Source organism: Mercenaria mercenaria, chromosome 14 (genome assembly GCF_021730395.1).
Source record: "Mercenaria mercenaria strain notata chromosome 14, MADL_Memer_1, whole genome shotgun sequence".
NCBI lineage: Eukaryota > Metazoa > Mollusca > Bivalvia > Venerida > Veneridae > Mercenaria > Mercenaria mercenaria.
This window is the reverse complement of record NC_069374.1, coordinates 46,530,920-46,551,969: the sequence shown is the minus strand read 5'-3', so window position 1 is coordinate 46,551,969 and position 21,050 is coordinate 46,530,920. Positions and strand designations below refer to the sequence as shown.

Here is a 21,050-nt window from a genome sequence, read left to right as displayed (position 1 = left end):
CAACTCATACATTTAAACAATAAAAGAATATTTTGTTACCTCACTGTTGTTTTGTCTATCCATCTCTCGTACGAATTCCTATTGTTTCAGTCATTTGTCAGTAATTAGAGCAACTCACAGTGTTGCAACCATACAAAACACATCCCTTATTTTCACATAGATATTGAGGATTTATCTAATTAGCACATGTATTGGAAACACAATTTCAATACTGACTGTGTATTGTAATAATGCTAAACTATCTCAGTCGTGACGTCTCCTTAAGACAAACGTTCTCGGCCTTACGTTGTACCGCTGAGAACTATTAAATATTACCGCTCGAGTGTATAAATAGTGTTAAAACACTCTTTTGCTATAAATTATTTCGATTCTAATATACCCTTAATCTAAATCAGTACCAGTAGGTAAAATATAGCAGCGTTCTTTCTTGGTCGCAACAAAGACATTGACGTCACCGCACGTTAACGTGACGTCATTCTTGCTTAAAAGTGTTTTAAGGAGGTAGGTTACCTTCATATTTGTATGTGCGCATGTCCAACCGGAAGCTAACGTGACGATTTACGACGACGTTTACGACAAACTGAATGTGTTTGTATATTCATTCTTCTGAAAACAAATCATGAACCTGTCTCCGATCTGATGCTTTATGGTTTAATAATGCAGAAATAATGAATAAATTGCCGCAGAAACGCTTCAAAACAATGTTGCCTTAAAATGACGTCATTGACGCCATAACGTTATATGTGTCAGTTACCGCGCAAAACTAATAGCTTTTATCTGGAAAGTACGTAATTCTGTGCATTTTCTTTATTTTAACTATTTTCAAATAACCATTATTTGCTGAAATATTTTTTATGAGTCTGTTGCTCTGAATAATAATTAATATTTTGCTTCTTTTATGTAGTTATATTGAAATGCTATACGGAATGTAAGAAAATGGACGTTGGTAACCAATGTTATTTGGAATACAGTTGGGTGAAAGGTTACTTGTTACAGCCATTTTCAAATAAAAAATCTAGCAGTTTGATTTGTAATACCTATTTTTCAGGTTCCGTTGATAATTTGTTACTTATATACTAAAATTAAGACCTAAAATTGTTCACATTTTAGTAGAAAATTGTGGTTTCTTGAATTAAGTTGATGTTACCATGGAAACGAAGCCCGTGACCTATGTATCTAAATGTAAAATTCAAAAGCGTTGACACTGGTTTATTTAAGAAACACAGCTTCGGCTTTTTATTTTCATTTCAACAATATCCATGAGAATAATAGCAGCATGCTGAACGATTTTTCCATGAAAAATGCCAGACGAGGTGTACTGCTGTGAGTATTCTTAGCTGTGAAATTTGTTTGAATAAATGCAAATAACACGAAAATATAACTTACATTAGAAATAATATGTTTTAAAGTTACATTAACTAGAAAGATAATCTTATTCAATATTTTTTAATAAGAAATTACGACAAAAAGCAAGATATAAGCTATTTTAAAAATCTCTGTTGCCATGGTTACTTTACACTTTGAGAAAAAAAGGGTACCATGTAAAGTGCTTGGTATTTTGCTGATAATATTACCCAAATATTCCATGTTGGTCATTAACAGAATGGCACTGAAGCCGTCGAAAACCCGTATTTTTATATATAGTTGTTTAAAAATGAGAGAAAATGCGTTACCATGGAAACACGAGCCCCGCGACACATACATTTTAAGCTTATATTAGAAAGCTAACGTGCATACTAGTAAAATTATCAATTATACAGACTTCTACGGATATCAATGAAACTAAAATACACTGAAAAGTGTTAAATATCCGTATTTTCCTTCTTCTTTTAATATGAAATACCTTTGGAGGGTCATGTTCTTCAAACCTGGATAAAAACTGATCTTGAAGGGACAGAGACAAACGAAATCGAGATTGTAGCAGTTAAAACTTCATATTAGACGAAATACAAAAAAATGCTGCGGTTCAACTAATTTGAATTTACCCTTGTAACAAGGTAATCTACCTCCTTAAAAGAGAAAAGCATATTAAAATGCAATTTATTGTACAAGAGGGCCAAAGCGGCCCTACATCGCTCACCTGAGCCAAGGCCAACATAAAAATGTTAATAACTGCTTCCTAGAGGCTAGATATAGTGAGCAGCCGCTGTGACAAAAGTTTTTTTGTTTTATCATGTATACAGGTGCAAGTACCAGTGACATAAGTGTTCACTATTTTTTGGACAATCCACTGTTCCATATCCGTAACAAAGCATGAATTCCTGAACCAAATTCATTAGGAAATCAGTTTGTTCATCTGGTGATCTGCTCATCACGCTTTTCAGTGTTTCCCACCCAACTAGAGGTGTACTGGTCAGGAACCCAGGCAATCCTTGCGTGTATCAGTGCTATACACTGGGCACGTTAAAGAACCAGGCTGTCTATTCGCAACGAGCTAGGCTAAGTTAGCCGGACAAGCCTGTATCTGATTTCTGATCTCTCTGTCGTGGGGGCTTTGTCTCACTCTGTCCCTCTGGTCAGATCGCTAGAGGATGAATTATGCGCCCTGTGTGGCTGCATCTGAACTATGTAAAGCGCCTTTGAACGTGAAATTGATCATGAAAAGGGCGCTATATAAATCTGGTATAATAATAATAATATAATAATAATAATTATCTTGCAAATCTGCCACCAAGTGATGTTGTGACTGACTTTCTTTTGCATTTATGTTGAGAAATTCGAGAAATTGTTCCGACACCATTTCCTCACCAACTGTCATCAAGAGGTCGAAGTGTGCTTGAAAATGGCCCTTCACTTTTCTTTTACATCTGTCCTGTGCAGATTGCAGAAGCATCATCCCCTGCTGGAATTTCTTTTAACTGCCCCTTCAAATCATTTATAAGGGGACTCCAATCTAGCGAAATCTGCTCTACTGTATGTTCTTCAGGAATATTGAAAACTGAGGATACAGCGGGCGTAACAGTGGGTGTAACAGTGTCAGAATGTGTACAAATTTCTTTGGGCTTTCCTGGTGACTGCAGTTTGAGCTGCATCCATGACCTTACGGGAGGAATATTCTCTAATGATTTTCCTGACTGTGTTGTAAGTGGCGATAAGATGCCCCTTTTGACTCTTACAGATGCACCTGAAAGGTATTTATCTGTTGAGCTTCTCAGTTGTAATACAAATTCAAAAAAAATGTTCAACTTTTTTGTAACAATTTCTAAACAAGAAACGTTAGCTTTAACCAGCCTATTGAAAGCACTGTCATTGTTCAAAACTATCCTAATATTATTCGGAAAATCTTCCTTTGATGATTTTTTTCATTTATCTTGATTGGCCTTGTATTATCGACAAATAAAAAACAAAACAACCAATTTCGGTAACTTTTATCGGCGTCTGTTCCGCCATTTTAGTTCTGCGATCATGAGACAAAAAGTCATTTGTCTTCGAACTAATTTTTGAGGCTGCGACAGAAGTGAATGAAATATTACCGGAAGTGCAAGAGATCGACTTACCTACTCCCACGCCTCTACATGCTCAAGCAGTGTATTCAGGCCACACACTGACTAGATCACTCTCCATCTCCTCCAGATCCATCTCAGGATTTGGGTCGCACACAGACAAGTCTCCCACCACAACTTCGTCAATGTATTTAAGGTACACACTGTATTTAACCTCCGAGAAACCCCCTACCCAACCCAACCACCACACACACACACACACACACGTACTGTCTCTCTCTGTGTCTCTCTGCTCAAACTGTGTATTCAAGCCGTACAATGACAGTTCACTGCTGTAGATTGTTTATTTAGACGGTCTTAAGTGCAATCCTATTTCATCCCTATTTTGGTCTTAGGACTTAGGATTAACTTAAGATTATCCTTGAAACGTGGACTAGACTGCTAGATCTAAGTAAATTGTCAAAGAGTGTCTGGTACAAATTGCAGAATGCTTGGATAAGTGTCAGATATTGTTCGACACAAAACATACTTGTAGGTAAAGTATCAGAATGTGTTTTATTCTTTGAGACATGTTAAGAGAAGAGTGTTCCGTCTTTTAGGCTAATCACTACCAAATAGAATGTAAGCCTCCAAGTAGTCCAAATATAAATAGTACTAATATTTTTTCCTTTTCTAGTGCATTTTCTCGGCAGCAACGTGCTTACTTTTACCCTACCGCGTTTCAGTATGTATCACTTTGTATTCTAATGAAATCGGCATGTTCCTATCGCATGCTAGATAAAAATGGCGGCGTAAGAATTTAATGTCACGAAAAGAGAAATTGAAAGAAGCGAAAAGTAGTAAATTCAGCGGGTTGTATTTAACGAACTGTAGTTTTCTTATATAAAAGTTAACACCCCCTTTTCTTTTTGTTTTTCTAAAGTAGCGATCTAGTTCTTTATGGGAATATAAGTCTCTGAAAATCTGATATGCTAGAAAATGTCGAAAAACCGTTATGAAGTGAGTGGATTTTATATGAAATAAAGAACAGCTGGATTTAGTGGTGTTCAGCCTTTAGACACATATCAATGAAAGAAGTAGTTCTAGCGAAAGGGTAATCCCTTACCATTAAAAATTATAAAGTAGCTAGGGGTCCATTAGCCGGATCTCTAGACCCGTCCCGTACTGGGATGGCTAGAGGTCCGGTAATCAACATGAATACTGAGAATTACAAAGAACAGACTATATTTTATCTAAAAAAGCGGGAGATGATTTCTGATGTTTGTTCTCGTATTTTTCTCATTGTTTTGAGTTTTAGATATATGGTAAGTCACAGGAAACCAATTAGAATCTATAAAACTGTTTTCTATAGAGAAATCATATCATATTTTTGATATATAAATGTATGTTGTTGTTTTTTTTGTTAAAATTAATAATCTAATAGCTCTTCGTGTTTTCTCTACAGATATGAGATTTCTATTCCTTAATACTATGTTCATTAAACAAGAAAATTAATATGGTCCTACATGTATAAGCTTTGAGAAGGGCGAAAAGCAGGTAATTATTATGGGGAAATAATATCATTCTTATCTCCCTTCACACGTGATATTATACTTAAACAAGTGAGAATTTACTTCCTGCTTTCTGATAAAAACTAGCGTATTTGTTTTGCTGTTGAATACGGACAAAATATTATCTTTTTTTTTAATCGTTCATATTCTATTAACAAAAAGAAGATTGAAAAATTTAAAACTCATTTTAGAATGCTTGAATTTATCAGATCTAAATCATAATTATTTTGATTACAAATAAAAATTGTCCGTAACATGAAAACAATTGTGCTCATATAATTTTGTTTGATTTAAAACATATCCTTTCCAACGACTGAATGTCTTTGGGTTCATTTATCGTAATTAATATGGTTTTCAACTCATTTAGATTTGAAAATTGAATACTGCTTAAGCCGGTAATAGGGGGCGTGGGCAGTGTTGCATTTTCCATTACTGCTCATGAACAAACTCAATAAGCCGAGTCTGCAATTTTCAATGTTTGCATTGTTCTCGGTGCTTCCGAGGGATCTACTTTCCAGATTATATTACTTCACAACAGCGGGTGTAATACCCCAGTCACACATACGGCGCGGATATCTACGTCTAGCCACGGATAGAAACGTGGTAATCCGTATCGATCCGTACCTGAGCCGTACCTTAAAGTAGTAACCCGTATCAATCCGTACCAGTCCATACGGCTCAGGTACGGACCGATACGGATTACTACGTTTCTATCCGTAGCTAAACGTAGCTATCCGCGCCGTATGTGTGACTGTGGTATTAAGTACTGTGTGGCGGCCGTAAAAAGTCGCCCCGGCTTCATCTCAGAGTTGTTATATTTTCTGGTCCTTTGGGATCATTGATTTCAACTCATTTAGATTTGAAAATTGAAACTGCGTGAGCCGTTGTTAGAGGGTTGTGGGGGGCGGGAATTGATGCATTTTCCATTACTGCTCATGAACAGACTCTGAGTCTGCAATGTTCACTGTTTGCATTGTTCTTAGTGCTTCCTAGAGATCTACTTTCCAGATTATATTTATTGCGTACAAATGTAATTTATATGGCATAAACAGAATTAAAGGGTGGGTGGGTTAAGTTCTACTGTGAATCGACACAAAAATATCAGATAAACCACTTTTCAGTACTTGAACTATTAAAAAAATATTAAAAAATATTTATTCAATTATTTTCTTATAACTTAACATTTTAGCTAATGACCATTTAATGCACATATGTTTATCCTAACTCTCATGTACGGTGTTCCGTTAGGGCCATCGTGGTTTCGCGCGCTTTCGTCCTAAGGGCGAAATTGTTATAAAGCTATAAAGCGAAAACACGACGCTAAATTATCGCGTTTTCGCGCTATTAATATCGAGTTTTCGCATTTTCGCTCTTCATCTCCAGTCGTGTTTTGGCCTTCGCGGTTACTAGGGTGAAAATATGATATTAATAGCACGAAAACGCGATATTTTTCGCGCGTGTTTTCGCGATCTTGTTTCGTGTTTTCGTGTTTTCGCCTTCTCAACCGCGAAGGCAAAACCGCGAAAACACGATGTTTTTATATATATATGTTAGAACTTTACAGGCATCCTTAAGGTATGATCTGAAATGGAGAGTGATTGCCGATTTATCGTAGATAGTAAGAATTATGGCTCTATTGTTTTCAACCTATAGTGTAAGTCTCATTGTATGCTTGAGTATGGTAATCGAAACCACGCATTGTCAAAACTTAGTTAAAAGGTACATACCTTCTTTTGATACATATCATTTGGCACATTGTACCACTCAAACATTGATATGCGAACAATTTTGGGTATGGGATCAAGTGATTATGTAAAAACAGAACTTTAATACCATACATTGATACAGATGTACTGATACCAACATACACTTAAAACTCGTGTTTTATAGATCCCCTGAATGTGTGAATCATTGTCTACTAGACAATTACGAACGATGTTCAAATCATGGCCCCAAGGTCAAAATGGCACCACTCCAGGAGTCACTTAGTGAAGTTGTACCCAATCTCGGAATACTGCTCAATTTAGAAATCCTTAAAATGTCTATGTAAGATCAATCGTCTTGTTAATAATTTCTGGATTAGTTACTTTTTAAATTTTTCGGAAAACAAAATTACATTTCTTTTACGATTTCTCTTAACAAATCTCATGAATATGGAAGCGTTAATTGACACCCGAGTTGACGTGAAAATAACAGACATGTCAGGATAGATTATCTCGACATATCGTGTAATATCGTGGCATCTTGGAAAATATTAAGACGTCACGCCAGAACTGATTCTGGTCTTGTTGACAAAATTTCTACAACTGGTCATGATTTATGCTACGTTTACCTAAATTTACTCGATTGTTGACATAACTGGTGTCATTCAAAATTGTTTCACACAGGAAAATAGGACGACATGCTACATAAGCAAATTATGGAAGCGTTAATTGACCCCCTACTTGATGCGAAAACGATAGACTTTTCGACATATTTTATCTCGACATGGTGTTATTACGTGTATAAATATGTATATGTTACGTATTGATGTAGCAATTTACAGTCATAGAACGACGACATGCCTGTATATAACGCATTATGTTTGCTAATATATAAGTGAACTCGCCATATAACTTACGTAGCTTTACGTCTTGAATTAAAAAGACAAAATGAAAATTAAAAAGTCGACTTACACTTGCACAAATGACAACATAAGTTATTCCAATAAAATGTTAATGTATGTATGTTCAGTAAACAAATGCAGTTTTCCAACATAATTCTTGGCGACAAAGCCATGTTAACATTCATTACCTCTCCATTTTTGATGTTGACCCTTATTTTTAATCAGTGTGTATAGTCAGCAGGGCGTGCCTGTATCGGTATGTCTTTACAAATGTATAAATCATTTGGGGGATACTATAAAAATTTACGATTTTTCGGAATTGAATGAATAAGGAATTCTAGACTATGAATGGAATGAAATAAAAACAGTCAAACTGTATCAGCCATAAACAGGTAGAAGCTTATTTAACGTCACAAACAACACCAGCCACAAAGCTCTCTTGCGACAAACAAGGTGTTCAGTAATAGATACTTAACTGTGCTTAACTGTGCTTATTTTACCGCCTGTTAAAATCCTTTAAATGCTGAGAGCCATGCTAGGAAGCTGCAAGTACCCTTTTTCATGTCTTTAGTACGACGCGGCCGGGGCTCGAACCCCAGTGCTCCCACTCTTATAGCCGACACTGTTCAACCGAGCTATTGAAACATTTGTATACATATTTTAATATTTTATACCTCGTTTTACAAACAATTGTCATTTATATATTCAGACCACCAGAGGAAGTGGTGAGAGACTGACAATGATGTACTGAACGAGCATGGTGGAAAGACAATATAATCAAATGGGGGTATATATCAAATTCTAGTACATTTTTAGCAGTATTATAATTAGATTGTAAAAAAAAAGCATTGGAACAATTTTTATGAAACTTGGATTTATTATTTTGATTTACTTCTTGGCTAAAGGCATGCAAATGATATATTTTTATAACCAAACTTATTTTGTATGATACTGTTTGGTGAACCTTTGTGTTGATATCATTTAGCTATACAAGGATCATTTTAATTACTATTTTGATGTTTTCTTGTTTCTGTTTTCAGGTTTCTCATTAGCCTAACTTGTGTATAGCCTGTTTTGATAGAGAGCCTACAGGGTATTTTTATCTATGTGGCCATACTGCCTGTATACCTTGTGCACTACATATTTTCAAAAACACTGTGGGAAGAAATGCCCTAAATGTGGGGTTAAATTGAAGCTGTCAGAAACATTTATAACTAGAAAGTATTTGATAATATAACAGCAATTTCGATATAATTACAATCAAGGTAGATACTGAAGAGTGGGAAGCATTTAAAGTTTGTTTACTTCTTTCAATGTAGGACACAATGGAGAAATGTTTACATGCTTCTTGAATTTGGAATGTTAGAAACCGATGTGTTACTGGATATAAAGGCAGCATCAATGTTAAGTCATTGACATCTTATTATATAACGTTGAACCAGCTATAAAGATTCTACCATCTTGTATCTACTAATTTAAAGGACATTTTGTCTTTGTTTATATTGTACATAATGACACGTACATGACATACCTGTAAAGATACACATGAAGGTTTATACTTGTTTCCTTAATATGTGCTGTATTAGGTATAGGCAATATCTATAATGTTATTAGTTTGTTTTTGAATCATATATTATCAGAAGAACAAGAGTAAAAGTTGAATAAAAGTCTCCCTGTACATTGACGTAGTATTGTTATATTTTTGGTCCTTTTGATCATTAAGAAAATTTCATATTCAATGTATAGGAATTCCGCTTAAGCCGGTGCTAGGAAACATGAGAGGAGCTGCAGATTTCATAACATCTATATAAACAGAAGAAAAATGAAAAAAGACTGTGCTATTGTGCCTTTTCCTATTACGTTCACAAGCTTTTAACCTAATCTCATGAAATTGTTTGGTTGTTCTTATCTATAAGTAATTACCGTGTCCATCTGCCCGTCTATAGCCCTTTTCGGAAAGTAGGTTATCTCCCCTTTCAACTCTCCTGAAATCGGATTGCTTCGGGCACTGGGTAGTATTTTTTTCCGATAAAATGGCGAATGTTAACAAAGAAAACGAACCTTATCTGTCAGACATCGAAATTGACAAGTTAAATGTGTCACAATTGAAAGATTATTTACGGTTTCACAATCAGTATGTGTCGGGGAAGAAGAATGAACTTGTTTTAAGAGCTAAAGGTGTACAGAAGTTAGGCTTAAACGATCTCCAGCAGGAACAAAGGAACGCGGAAGTGAATTTTGAAAAAAGAAAAACTGAGAAACTTGTAACACCGCTCGGTGAGAAATTACCGAATCCAGAGACATTAAAAACGTGGAGTAATGATCTAATGGAATTTCCTTACTTCAGTGATGGAGACATTTACAATTATTTTGTATTAAAAATGAAAACAAAGAAACAGCTGAGATCCAAAGTGTACTACGCAGATAGACATGTACACAGCATATTGTACCATGACATTAACGAGAAATGTGAACACTGCTTTGTCAAATGTAAAGTTCTGCCATCCTTGCCAAGTGCCAATGTAAAAGACAATCCAGATCACAATGTTTGGCTTTGCCTGTCAAAAGTTACTGGTCAGGTCCATTCTGCAGAATGTGATTGTACAGCGGGGTGAGTGCATTGTCTCATTTCATTCACTTATACACCATATTAAAATATAATACATCGTCGAAAAATAATCTTAAAGCTTTAAAAATGAATTTGGTTTTAGTTGATAGTTGCGATTTATTTTCAAGGATTCTCTCAACCGGTTGACATATAACTTGAGGTTAACATAGTATTTTATTTACCTTGCCTTGATTTACCTTGATGTTGATATCCGTCTTCTGAGTTGAAACTTGTGTTGGCCCAATTTAAATCATATATTCACAATAAAAAAGTTATGTTACACATGTACGCACACATTAAGGATGGTGATATATATGATTTGTTGCAGAAACTTTACTTTTTCGCGTACCTTTTTCCTAATTATTTTAATGTACATTACACACGTATATGGTGTACTGGGAGCACTGTTAGAATTTTATTTTCTTAGTTCAGATTTCTTGTACAAAAATTCTTAAACCAATCAATTTTTCTTAACTTTCAGGAGTGGGGAAGCATGTAATCACATTGGAGCTCTGATGTACGCCCTTGCTGACATAACAGCAAAGAAGAAGGATGGAACTCTGGCGTCGACTTCAAAAAAATGTGTATGGGGTCAGTTTAACAATCCACGGAAAAGAAAACTTACTCCAAAAAAATCTAGTGAATTAACATTTAGGAAATATACATTTGATTCTAAATTGGAGGCGGTAGAAAAGAAATCACGAAAAGAACTATTCATAAATTCTGTAGATGAGGACAGGTTTCGGTTAAGTCTTGAAAAGTGTAATCCGGCTGCAGGCTGGCTTCTTAACTTTGTTGAGAGCAAAGCAGTGGACGAGGTTCCCCAGTTTCTTGATATAACTTTTAACTTTAAGGATAGTGTCGACCTAACATGTGCTGATGTACAGAAGACAATCACCACAAAATTTAATGAATTAAAAATGAGTGATGTAGACTGTAAGACAGTTGAAAGGTTAACACGAGGTCAAGGAAAAAACATTTTGTGGGAAGATGAAAGAAAAATGAGAGTCACCGCATCAAACTTTGGTGAGGTGATGTCACTGAAATCCGAGACACCTCGTGAAGGACCAATAAAAAGAATAATGTATTCTAACATTACAAACAAATATGTGACATGGGGGATAAAGCATGAGCCAGCGGCTAGAAGAAAATACGAGATGACGATGAAAAAAACATACCAAGACTTTAAAGTGTCAGAGTGTGGACTGTACGTGAAAGGAGACACTCCATACCTTGGTGCAAGTCCTGACGGAATCGTCACCTACATTTCACAGGGCCAGATGGAAACTGGTGTTCTGGAAATTAAGTGTCCAGCATCGGACAGATGGAGAAATCTGCACCCAACAGACTGTGCAAAAGATCCAGATTTCTGTTGTGTGTCGAACCCAGTAACTGGTTTGTGTCATTTAAAGACCGGTCACAAGTATTATTACCAGGTTCAGGGCCAGATGGCACTGACCGGCATGAAATGGTGCGATTTTGTGATCTGGACATTAGGTGGCATGTCGGTTGAAAGAATAGAATTCAATGAGGAATGTTGGTTGGGCATGTTAGTTAAACTCAAGGACTTTTACCAGCATGCTGTTTTACCTGAACTGTTCTCAAGAAGGGTACAACGTGGATTGAAACTTTATTAGGCTTAAGTCAGAAACTTGCCTAATGAATTGTGCATGAACAAGTTAAAAACTATATTAGGATCAGGACTTATCAATGATCAATAGAAAATCTTCCAGTTTTCAGTGTTACCTCTTGAAATTATAAATGTTGAAATATGATATCTCATACAGTTGATTCCCTTAGATCTGTAATTATAAATTGAAAAGAGATACCAAGTTTAAATTACATTTATTCACTTTAAAGTAATTGGTTTGTTGTCAGAAATCATTCCACCCCCACCCCTGAGCCAGGCAAAACACTTTTTAGCGGAATAAGTTAATACATTTGTAATTTAACCCTTAACCTGCTGGCGGCAAGTGATTCTGCCTTTGCGACCTGTGCAGTCTGATTAAGATCTACACTGCTTACCATTCAGTCAGTATTTTTTTAGTAAGCACCCCTTTTAACATTTAATAATACTGTCCAAATTGAAAGATGGACAAGTTCATTACAGAAATTTAACTGAGTAAGGGTTAATTACTGGTACTGGTTTGACTGAATATTATGTTCAAACATATATATTTTTTGATAATTATTTATATATATATTCAGCCTTTTACTAATAATTTTGTTTGTTGTTGACTGTGTATAAATCATAAAAATTTGCTTTTTCTTATGTTTTATTTTATGTAAAAATTTTAGGCATGATTGAATAAAATGTTAGATTCTCCACATTCACAAAGGACACAGTATGTTTAAGCTTTTTAAATGTTAGCCAAAAAGTCAATTTGGAAAATAAGAATTTGTCCAAAACTAGTGCCCAATGTAATAACACAATAAATTTTGATACCATACAAATATTTTTAAGACAATGAGAATCTAACATTTTATTTGATTCAGCCTGAAGTAAATACACAAAAGAGCCTACATGGTTTTACAATTCCTTAAATATGAACATTTGACTTTCTTCGGTATCACCAATATATAAGAAATAATGGGCAAAGGATTGCCACGGAGTAAAAAAATTGATTTCAGTAACACGACCTACCAGTGAAAAGATTCCCTACCAACCAACCCACACAAAAAAACATTGGGTTCTGTTACCGCAAACAAGCAATTTTTAATTATGGCCTTATAGGTCATTAGGTGTAGGTAACAGCTGTTTGGTTTTAAAATCATCCTAAATAGAAGGTCTAAAATTTTGGGAGCTAAAGTCAGCTATGTCAGGTGCATTTACTGTAAAGTACGGCCTAAAAGTTGTTCTTTTACGGTAACCTTTACCAAAACTACTTTTAAAAATTACTATTTTTTAAGTGACCTTGTCTTGAATACTTTATCATTCTTTCTTGCTGTATGGAACAATCTTGAACACATTTACACAATGCACAGTTGGCAACCACATAGGATTTTTCATACACAGTAGTTGTTGATGAAATATATAAAATGCAACATGCTGATTTAGAAACCTTAGACCCTCTTCTTTGATCTGATATGGAAGTCATTAATATTCATAAAGAGCAAGTGTGTAACTAATTAAGAATAAACAGAAATGTTTAAATGGAAATTGTCAAAAATCTGCAAATTGCTAGTGACAATGATAATTTCTGTACCCCCAAGGGTTAACAGGCCAAATGACATGCACATGTTAAAGATAACAGATCAGTAATGTACTGTAGATAAAATTTTATCCCAAAATTATATTGTCACTTGATAAAAGGAACATCTGAGGTAGAACATTTTCAGATATGATCAGAATTTACAGATTATCATCAGTTGCTAGTACAGTCAAACCTCAGAATAAAGGCCACTACTTTAAAACCTGTTTTCAATGGTCAATATTTTCCACAAAAGAGACCACTTGCGTTTTCTTTCATTTTCCAAAGACATTATTGCTATGTACAGTAAGGTCTTACTTAAAATTGTTTGCTTCCGGTGACTTGACCCTAAATGTTTTAAGTCCCTTGGTGAATTTTTTAAAGTTTTTAACAAAAAAAGTTTTATTATTTAAACATGATCAGTGACGTCGGCAATCAACTAACTTATGCTCAAAAGGTATAACCCTGCTACTTGTATTCATTTAACATTTACCATGATGGACATGATTGATTCTGTCTGCGACCAGACCTGGTCATCATGAACAGTCTGCAAATCTGTGCAGTCTGATCATGATCTGCACTGTTCGCCATTCGGTCAGTTTCTTTTTTGGTCTGCACCCCTTTTAACAGTTAATGGTGCTAAAACCCAAATAAATAAATGTCCAGATTGAAAGATGGGCAGGTTCGTTACAGAAATTCAACAGGGTAAGGGTTAACAGCACAAAAGTAATTTTAAAAAAGTACTACTTGTTAATTTTTTTGCATGTTACTGGAAACAAACAATTTTTTAAGGCCTAATGTTACACTGTACATAGGCTTACACATTTCTTTCCAATCTACCATATACAGAGCACCAACATTGTAAGAGCAAGAAAACAACATAAATTTTGAATAAATTTATTAACATAAATAAAAAGATAACCACTTTAACCATGTTAACCGTAAGATCAATGCATAATATTTATAGTACCACTTCATAAAAGTAAATAATTTGTCTAGTATTACTACATAAACATGTCATATTGCAGTCCTGAAATGTGCACATTTCTTTGCTTTCACCTATTTGGCACTAAGGGTGGCAAAAAATTTGTCAGACTTACGCAAATTTTCCAGATTTTAGTTGCCTGCGACGACATAGTTATTGGCATTGTGCCTTGAACAATTCGAAAGTTTTTTATCCTTTCCATTTCTCTTTCAACATGGATACGAAGGTTTGCGATTGTTTTTGTTGCTTCCACTTCATGTGGTAAAAACTGCTTTTTCTTTTTTTTAAAGGGGGGAATTATAAGGTCTACACCTCTAGGTGTGGTTAAATCTGAAATAAGAAAACCCTTGTCTACCATTATCGCATCACCTTCTTCACACAAGTCAACAATGCCGCACTTTTTAGTTATTTGTTTATCACTAATGCTACCGGATATAAATCCGACACAAAAGTCACAATACCCGATGGACTTATTCCGATTAATGACTTCCAGGTCATGTGTGATTTATAATCACTGTATAGAAGCGACTTAAGCTGCAAGGAACATGGGTTTCTGTTCGAATCTCCGTGCAGTCTATTATTACTCGGCACTTTGGATATTTACGACTGAATCTTTGAGGCATAGTGTCATTTATGTTCTTGCGTGTTGGCCACTTCACGAGAAACTCAAGCTTGTGTCAAGGTAATTCACCCAACGATTAAAAATCGTACTGCAAGTTCCTACAGATATATGAAACCTAAAAGCCAAATCCTCAAGCAGAAGTCCAAGTCTGAGTCTCATTAAAACCAAGAAAAATTCATCAATAAGTCTCAAAGACTTTGGTCGGCCTAAGTTGTTTACTTTCATACCACTTTCAAGTTCATCAAACAAACACTTAAAAGTTCCCGCGTTTGGTATTCCAGTGAAGAACAGGACTTTACTGTTGTCGTCTGTAACATCTTCAAAAGTGAATGCTGGTCTTGTCGCCTGACATCCATTAGAAGCAGTTTCCACTAATGGAGTCTGTGTTGATGTCGTCTTTGGAATTCTAGTTTCATCTGTCTGCGTGGAGACAGAAACAGTATGTGGCTGTGCCTGTTGGCACTGATGGCGAATTATGGAAGGCACTGGTCTGAACTGTCCATAGTCATGGAGCTGAAATATTTTAATAATACCTTACAGACGAAGTCTTTTAATGTTAAATTAATTTTATAAGACAATAAAATTCGGCTGCAATTACTTTCATGTGCACTTTCTTTAAAAAGAACAATTAAAGCTTTTTTCAAAAAAATATGGCTCGATTTGATTTCCAGTTAACATGGTTAATCAAAAATAAGATCAAACTATATCTGTTCTGCACTAAGTAATGGTTGCTATGCGGACAGTTTGACAGCATTAGAACGTCCGGTTCCTTACTCAACAGTGGCGCAGTGGTTAGCAGTTTGGACTACAATGCCGGCGGTCCAGGTTCGATTCCAAGTCGCGATTGATATTCGGACTAGTGTTCAGTGCTGGGTGATATATTTAAATTGGTATTATTTCCAACAGTATCTGTCTAGACTGGATGCTGGGGAGATAAATATAACACCTGCCGTGGGCTCGGCTGGAAATAAGTTGTTCCATCCATTCCAGGTGGGGACTTTCGTCAACTACCCACGTCTAACAAGAAACATTACGCTTACAGTCTTTAGTATTATGTAAGAGATAAATGCAACAAACAAGACTTACCCTTAGTGATATATCAAGTATTGATTCGTTGCCTTCAACTGGTATTCCATCAGCGTCATTCTCAAAGCTCATGTCTGGTGACCGGTTGTCAGTTGTCAGCTCCATCTCGGAAGTGTCGTTATTTTCTTCAGTGCTCACTAAGTCTATGTCTGCAACACTCTCCATTGTCTAAAAAAAGAAAACGACAAAATAAAAATCACTGTTCAGTAGAGTAAATCTTCACTCACACAATAGAATTATCAAGATATTTAGCCTGACACGGTTATTTAAGTAACATAAGGTTAATATTGAAATATTTTTGAATTACCTTTTCGAAAGGTACGAATAATTTTCGATTTACTATTTATAGGAATCTGTACATTTTTAAGTGTTTAGTACTACAGTATTAACCAACCCGATAAAAATTACTCTGGTCTAAATCATTTTTGTTTTGTTGCACCAACACAATTTAGATCATATGGCAACTTTCCAGCTTTAGTGGTGGAGGAAGATCCCAGGTGCCCCTCCGTGCATTATTATTTGACCTGGGTAGAACCACCGACCTTCTGTAAGCCAACTGGATGGCTTCCACATGAGTGAAGCTTGAATTTACATCGATGAGGGGCAGGTGATTTTAAGTCCGTGACCTTAACCACACAGAGGTCCCGACCACCGGTCTGGATGAGGCAAGCATAGATATATTTTTTATTCCACTCAGATAAATATACAAGACAGTTGAAGTTTTAACACATAAAAAATCACAAAACTGTGAAAACAATTCAACTTTTTAAAATTATTACCGAGAGCTTGTACACTTTTTCACCACCTTCTGCCTTTGGGAAGAAACAAGGAAGAGGATTTTCCTTTTGTTGGCCCACAACGTCCGATAAAGTGCACAGCACACATCCTGGTTTGATCACTATTTACAAACACAAAATTAGGTCGAGTGTTCTTGCAACGTTGAATCCACACCTTTCTTACACGCAAATCAGCTGGAAATCGATGCATTGACACTTTCTTTCCATCAACTACCTTTCCGCCGTAGTTTTTACATATACAACAGTATCGTTGGTGTGAAGGCATGTCTGCTTTTGTCGATTTATCGATAATAATTTAGAACGTTCTGTATTCAGCAATCATACTACCCGGAAGTGCAGGTGTGCGTTTTGCGCGTCTATTCTTATCTCCTTTGAAGAGTACCTAAGGGCGGATAAATGCAGTTTCCGAAAAGGGCTATATATCTGTAGAATTTTGCCGTTTCACATATTTTCACGTTGCATTTTGTCATACAAATCACTGTGTTACATTGCAAGTAATATGCACTATAAATGAAATCGAAAAGGTTTTATTTTTCGGAATCACTTTTATTATATTGCCATGATTTTGTGAATCTCTAAAAAGTTTTATGTGTACGTTTTAAATATTAAACAGATAATAACAGTATAAGTACGCTCCCCTCTTCAACCTTTTGTATGCCGGATCCAGATTCCTTTAGAGTGGTATTCTTGCTGCAAAGCATTAGTACACCACACAATTATTACCCTAAGTGAAATTTTGATGTGGTTTTAGACTTTAATATACAACAACAGAGATTATCTGGTCATGAAATGGATCTATGGTCATGAAATGGATCTATATATATTTGTATCGTTAAAAGCCGAAAGTCATTTCAGTAAACTGTGATTTTACTGCTTTTTGTTTTGCTGGATACTGGTCCAAAACTGAACACATCCTGGGCCAAAGAATGCACTAAAGCGTGCAATTCTCTCGTGAGTCACTCGTTGGATTTTTTTCAAACATGGTCTGTAGCAGAATTATTACGATTGGTATGATTAGACCTTTCTAGAGGATGCAATAGCTAACAATAGAAAATTCTTAAAACGAAGTCTTCTCATGAACCGCTTAATGGATCTTCATTAAACTCCCTATATAGCATCCTTAAGGTCTTCTCCCACTTTTTTGATGAGTGAGCTTGGTCCCTTTTATTGGTAACTAGGGCTAAAATAACAATACCTTCAAACGATTTCTCCCCATGAACGGCTTGATTGATATTTATCAAACTTTGGCTGTAGCATCATTGTACGGTCTTCTCCAACATTTGTTTAACTGGCGGTCTATGACCCTATTAAGGGGCCACTTGAGCTAAATATGAAGGTATCTTTAAACAACTTCTTATGAGTTGCTTGATGCAGTTGACCATTTCAAAGAACCTTTGGAAACAACCCAAGCCCAGTCCAATTACATGTGAGTAAGTTCCACCCAGTTTTAAATTCTAGGAATAATATAGTGTTTGAACTGTTTGTAATCTGTCACATTAACTTACTTATAAAGCCTCTTGAACTTTCCAGATTAAGCTCTGAATCTCAGGTGAGCACTCTATGACCATGATAGCATTTCTCTTCTTTCTTGGGCAGAACTCATATTACCTAAACTACTGTAATGATATTGTAAAGGCGAAGAACTTTAAATTTCACACAATGGGAGACACCATTGAGAGAAAATGCAGTCTACTCTACCTTAATGACGGTTTTAACTATCTCCCTTTATCTGATTTACGTATAAAACATTTGTGCAGAGCATAACTATCTCCAATACAATTAGAAGAGCTTGATAGAAATTTAACATTGATTGACAATACTGGAAGGACTTGTACTGACCCTTAACTCAGTTTTAGTCACTTTTTGAAATAACTCCATTAAATATACCTGTTCTCTGCAAGCAAGTTGAAACTTCTCCACATGAATCAAAGGTGGAGGACGAATGATTTTAGACACAATGTCTGTTACCAAAATCGTTATGCAGAACAAGCCCCACGCCCGGGGAGTCTTATTCACGACCCCGCGTTCTGTAGATCTCCCTAATAAGCTAAGCGGGTGGGCTTATACGAGGTAAAGGCACACCTGTTCGAGACATGCATCATAATGTGTTGAAGGGATTTTATTCCAACTTAATACAAAGTTGGTGGATATCGACTAAGAGCGCAATGTTAAAAACACTGCTTTGTTTGTGGTGCCCCGTTTCAAATGAATTTTATGGTTCAAATTTTTGTTTAGGTCCATTTGGGTTGAATACTATTAGTGCAAAAGCTTTGAAACTACATACAGTGATATATTGTCATTATATGAGTATGTTTATGATCCTTTTTATACTTCAGAAAATAGAAATTACCTTTTTGTATGTTTTACTCCACTCCACTTTAATAATGAGACCATTTATAGCGTTTAAACTATGTACACTGATAATCATTAGGTTTGTAAGGAACCATAGCTCCTGCACACATTTTTCAGAACTACGGCCTTTTGTGTACATAAGTTTATACAAAGTTTATGTCAGGTCGATTGTGAAGGAAGTTTTACAACTTATATTAATCACCCTCGGCACCTCATTCCTGATGGAATCCATCGCCACGAGGGTATGAGAGAAGAAGCCAGTTTCCTTTTTTATGCTGAGCGCTAAGCAAGGGAGCTCCTGGAACTATTTTTCACGTCTTTGGTATGGCGCCGTTGGGGATCGAACCCACAACCTCCCGCACTTGAAGCGGACGCTCTACCACTAGGCTATTGAATTTCCTAATTAAAACTTTTGTTAAGGTCTACTTTACTTGAATACAATATGAGTCATTACTTTAAAATGTATCATTATTAGGCATGAATGCAGGTACAGAACATAAATTTTGTCGGAATTGTGACCTTTTATGTACTAAGAAAATTGGAAAATTTTTGTAGGCTCACTTTTCTTGTATACTGAAATAGTTGCATCAGGCGGTGCTCTTGATTAATGTCTTTGCCTAAAACATAAGTGCGAGAAGAATTTTATTTCCATTGCATACAGAGAAGGAGGCTGTTGTTGGAAAGTGGACATTTCAAAAACGACAGCTCCACCATGTATAGATTTTGAATCAACTGCGTTTATTTTACTCATACTCGGGCTGCCATGTCTACTTGAAACTTTTAAAAGGAATTTATTTATTTTATATCGTAATAAACGCGTTAATGATGTCAATTGTATGCATCTTATTTACAATTTGATGTAATTTGTCGGAAAGTTTAATAAGGTCTATATTACTCAGAAGTGCGCAGGAGTTCTTTGCGTATTTGGTGTAATTTGTATTTCGCTGTCATTTGTTCGACTTATTATCAGATACATGTACTATATAATAAAATCTGTTAAAAGATAAGCATTAAAGTATTTGGGCAGATCTCTTCTGGCCTTTAATATTCACAATGACAACTCTAAAATATATAATTGATTATTTATCGTATTATAAAATAATCTTTAAGACACACACAACAAATATGGATGCAGATGATGCCTTAGGCAGGCCTAGGATGCTCCAAAAGATAACGGGATAGCAGATAATGTTGAATATAAGAAAAATAATCTGTTCTGAGAAACATCACCCTCTAAAAATGCCCCCATGAAAACAGCCGTTTAGCAGTTACGCGTAGGTAGACATTTTTCGCAAAGAATAAAACTTATTCCAAGAAATTTACAATGAAAATGGTCTAGATCTATTCTCAATACTATATGCAATAAACATAAGCCAAAAATTTAACTGTCACCTCCTCGTGTCACTCATTATACCAGATTTCATCCATAGCATGGAACTACATTTTGGACTACTTCACATGTCACTTCCGGTTTGGTGTAATCCGTCCTTAAAGCATATTTTCTTGATCTTTTTTTACACTTGGGACAATAAGGCATTGTAAACAGCATCTCCTCTCAATCAATATTGAATGAATCCATTTTCTATGGTATTCTGTCATTGAAACATGCTATTCAGTGAATAAAAATAGAAAGCAAATTTCTATTGTTTTTTTTACTGAATAACACTTCAGTCATAAGCGGTATTTCTTTTTACCTGCCTTATACAGTTTTGAGCAACTTATAACAATATAATATTCAAACAACACATTTAAAAAAAATAAAAGCATATTTAAAAGATATTTTTAACATACTAGTACTAACAAGAAATATC

At 35.5% G+C, this 21,050-nt stretch overlaps 2 protein-coding genes across 2 annotated transcripts; one reads left to right on the top strand and one right to left on the bottom strand.

Moving 5' to 3' along the window:
* Positions 1-9,631: 9,631 nt before the first annotated feature.
* On the top strand, positions 9,632-12,467 carry LOC123536027 (uncharacterized). Its single transcript, XM_045318801.2, has 2 exons — positions 9,632-10,209; positions 10,688-12,467. Exons 1-2 carry the CDS (start codon positions 9,632-9,634, stop codon positions 11,841-11,843), a joined length of 1,734 nt encoding a protein of 577 aa, XP_045174736.2. The 3' UTR covers positions 11,844-12,467.
* Positions 12,468-14,947: 2,480 nt separating this feature from the next.
* Positions 14,948-17,206, bottom strand: LOC123536028 (uncharacterized). The gene is made up of 3 exons (XM_045318802.2): positions 16,870-17,206; positions 16,091-16,258; positions 14,948-15,517 (listed from the first exon to the last, which is right to left on the bottom strand). The coding sequence occupies exons 2-3, from the start codon at positions 16,253-16,255 to the stop codon at positions 15,038-15,040; spliced, it is 645 nt and encodes a 214-aa protein (XP_045174737.2). The 5' UTR covers positions 16,256-16,258; positions 16,870-17,206; the 3' UTR covers positions 14,948-15,037.
* Between the last annotated feature and the right edge of the window lie 3,844 nt (positions 17,207-21,050).

What these genes read in the sequence shown, in the direction of transcription:
- LOC123536028 (XM_045318802.2), bottom strand. Translation starts at nt 16,255, where the DNA reads ATGGAGAGTGTTGCAGACATAGACTTAGTGAGCACTGAAGAAAATAAC. An exon ending in TACTTGATATATCACTAAGG is followed by an intron (nt 15,518 to 16,090) that starts GTAAGTCTTGTT and finishes AAAATATTTCAG; the next exon opens with CTCCATGACTATGGACAGTT.
- LOC123536027 (XM_045318801.2), top strand. Translation starts at nt 9,632, where the DNA reads ATGGCGAATGTTAACAAAGAAAACGAACCTTATCTGTCAGACATCGAA. An exon ending in GAATGTGATTGTACAGCGGG is followed by an intron (nt 10,210 to 10,687) that starts GTGAGTGCATTG and finishes CTTAACTTTCAG; the next exon opens with GAGTGGGGAAGCATGTAATC.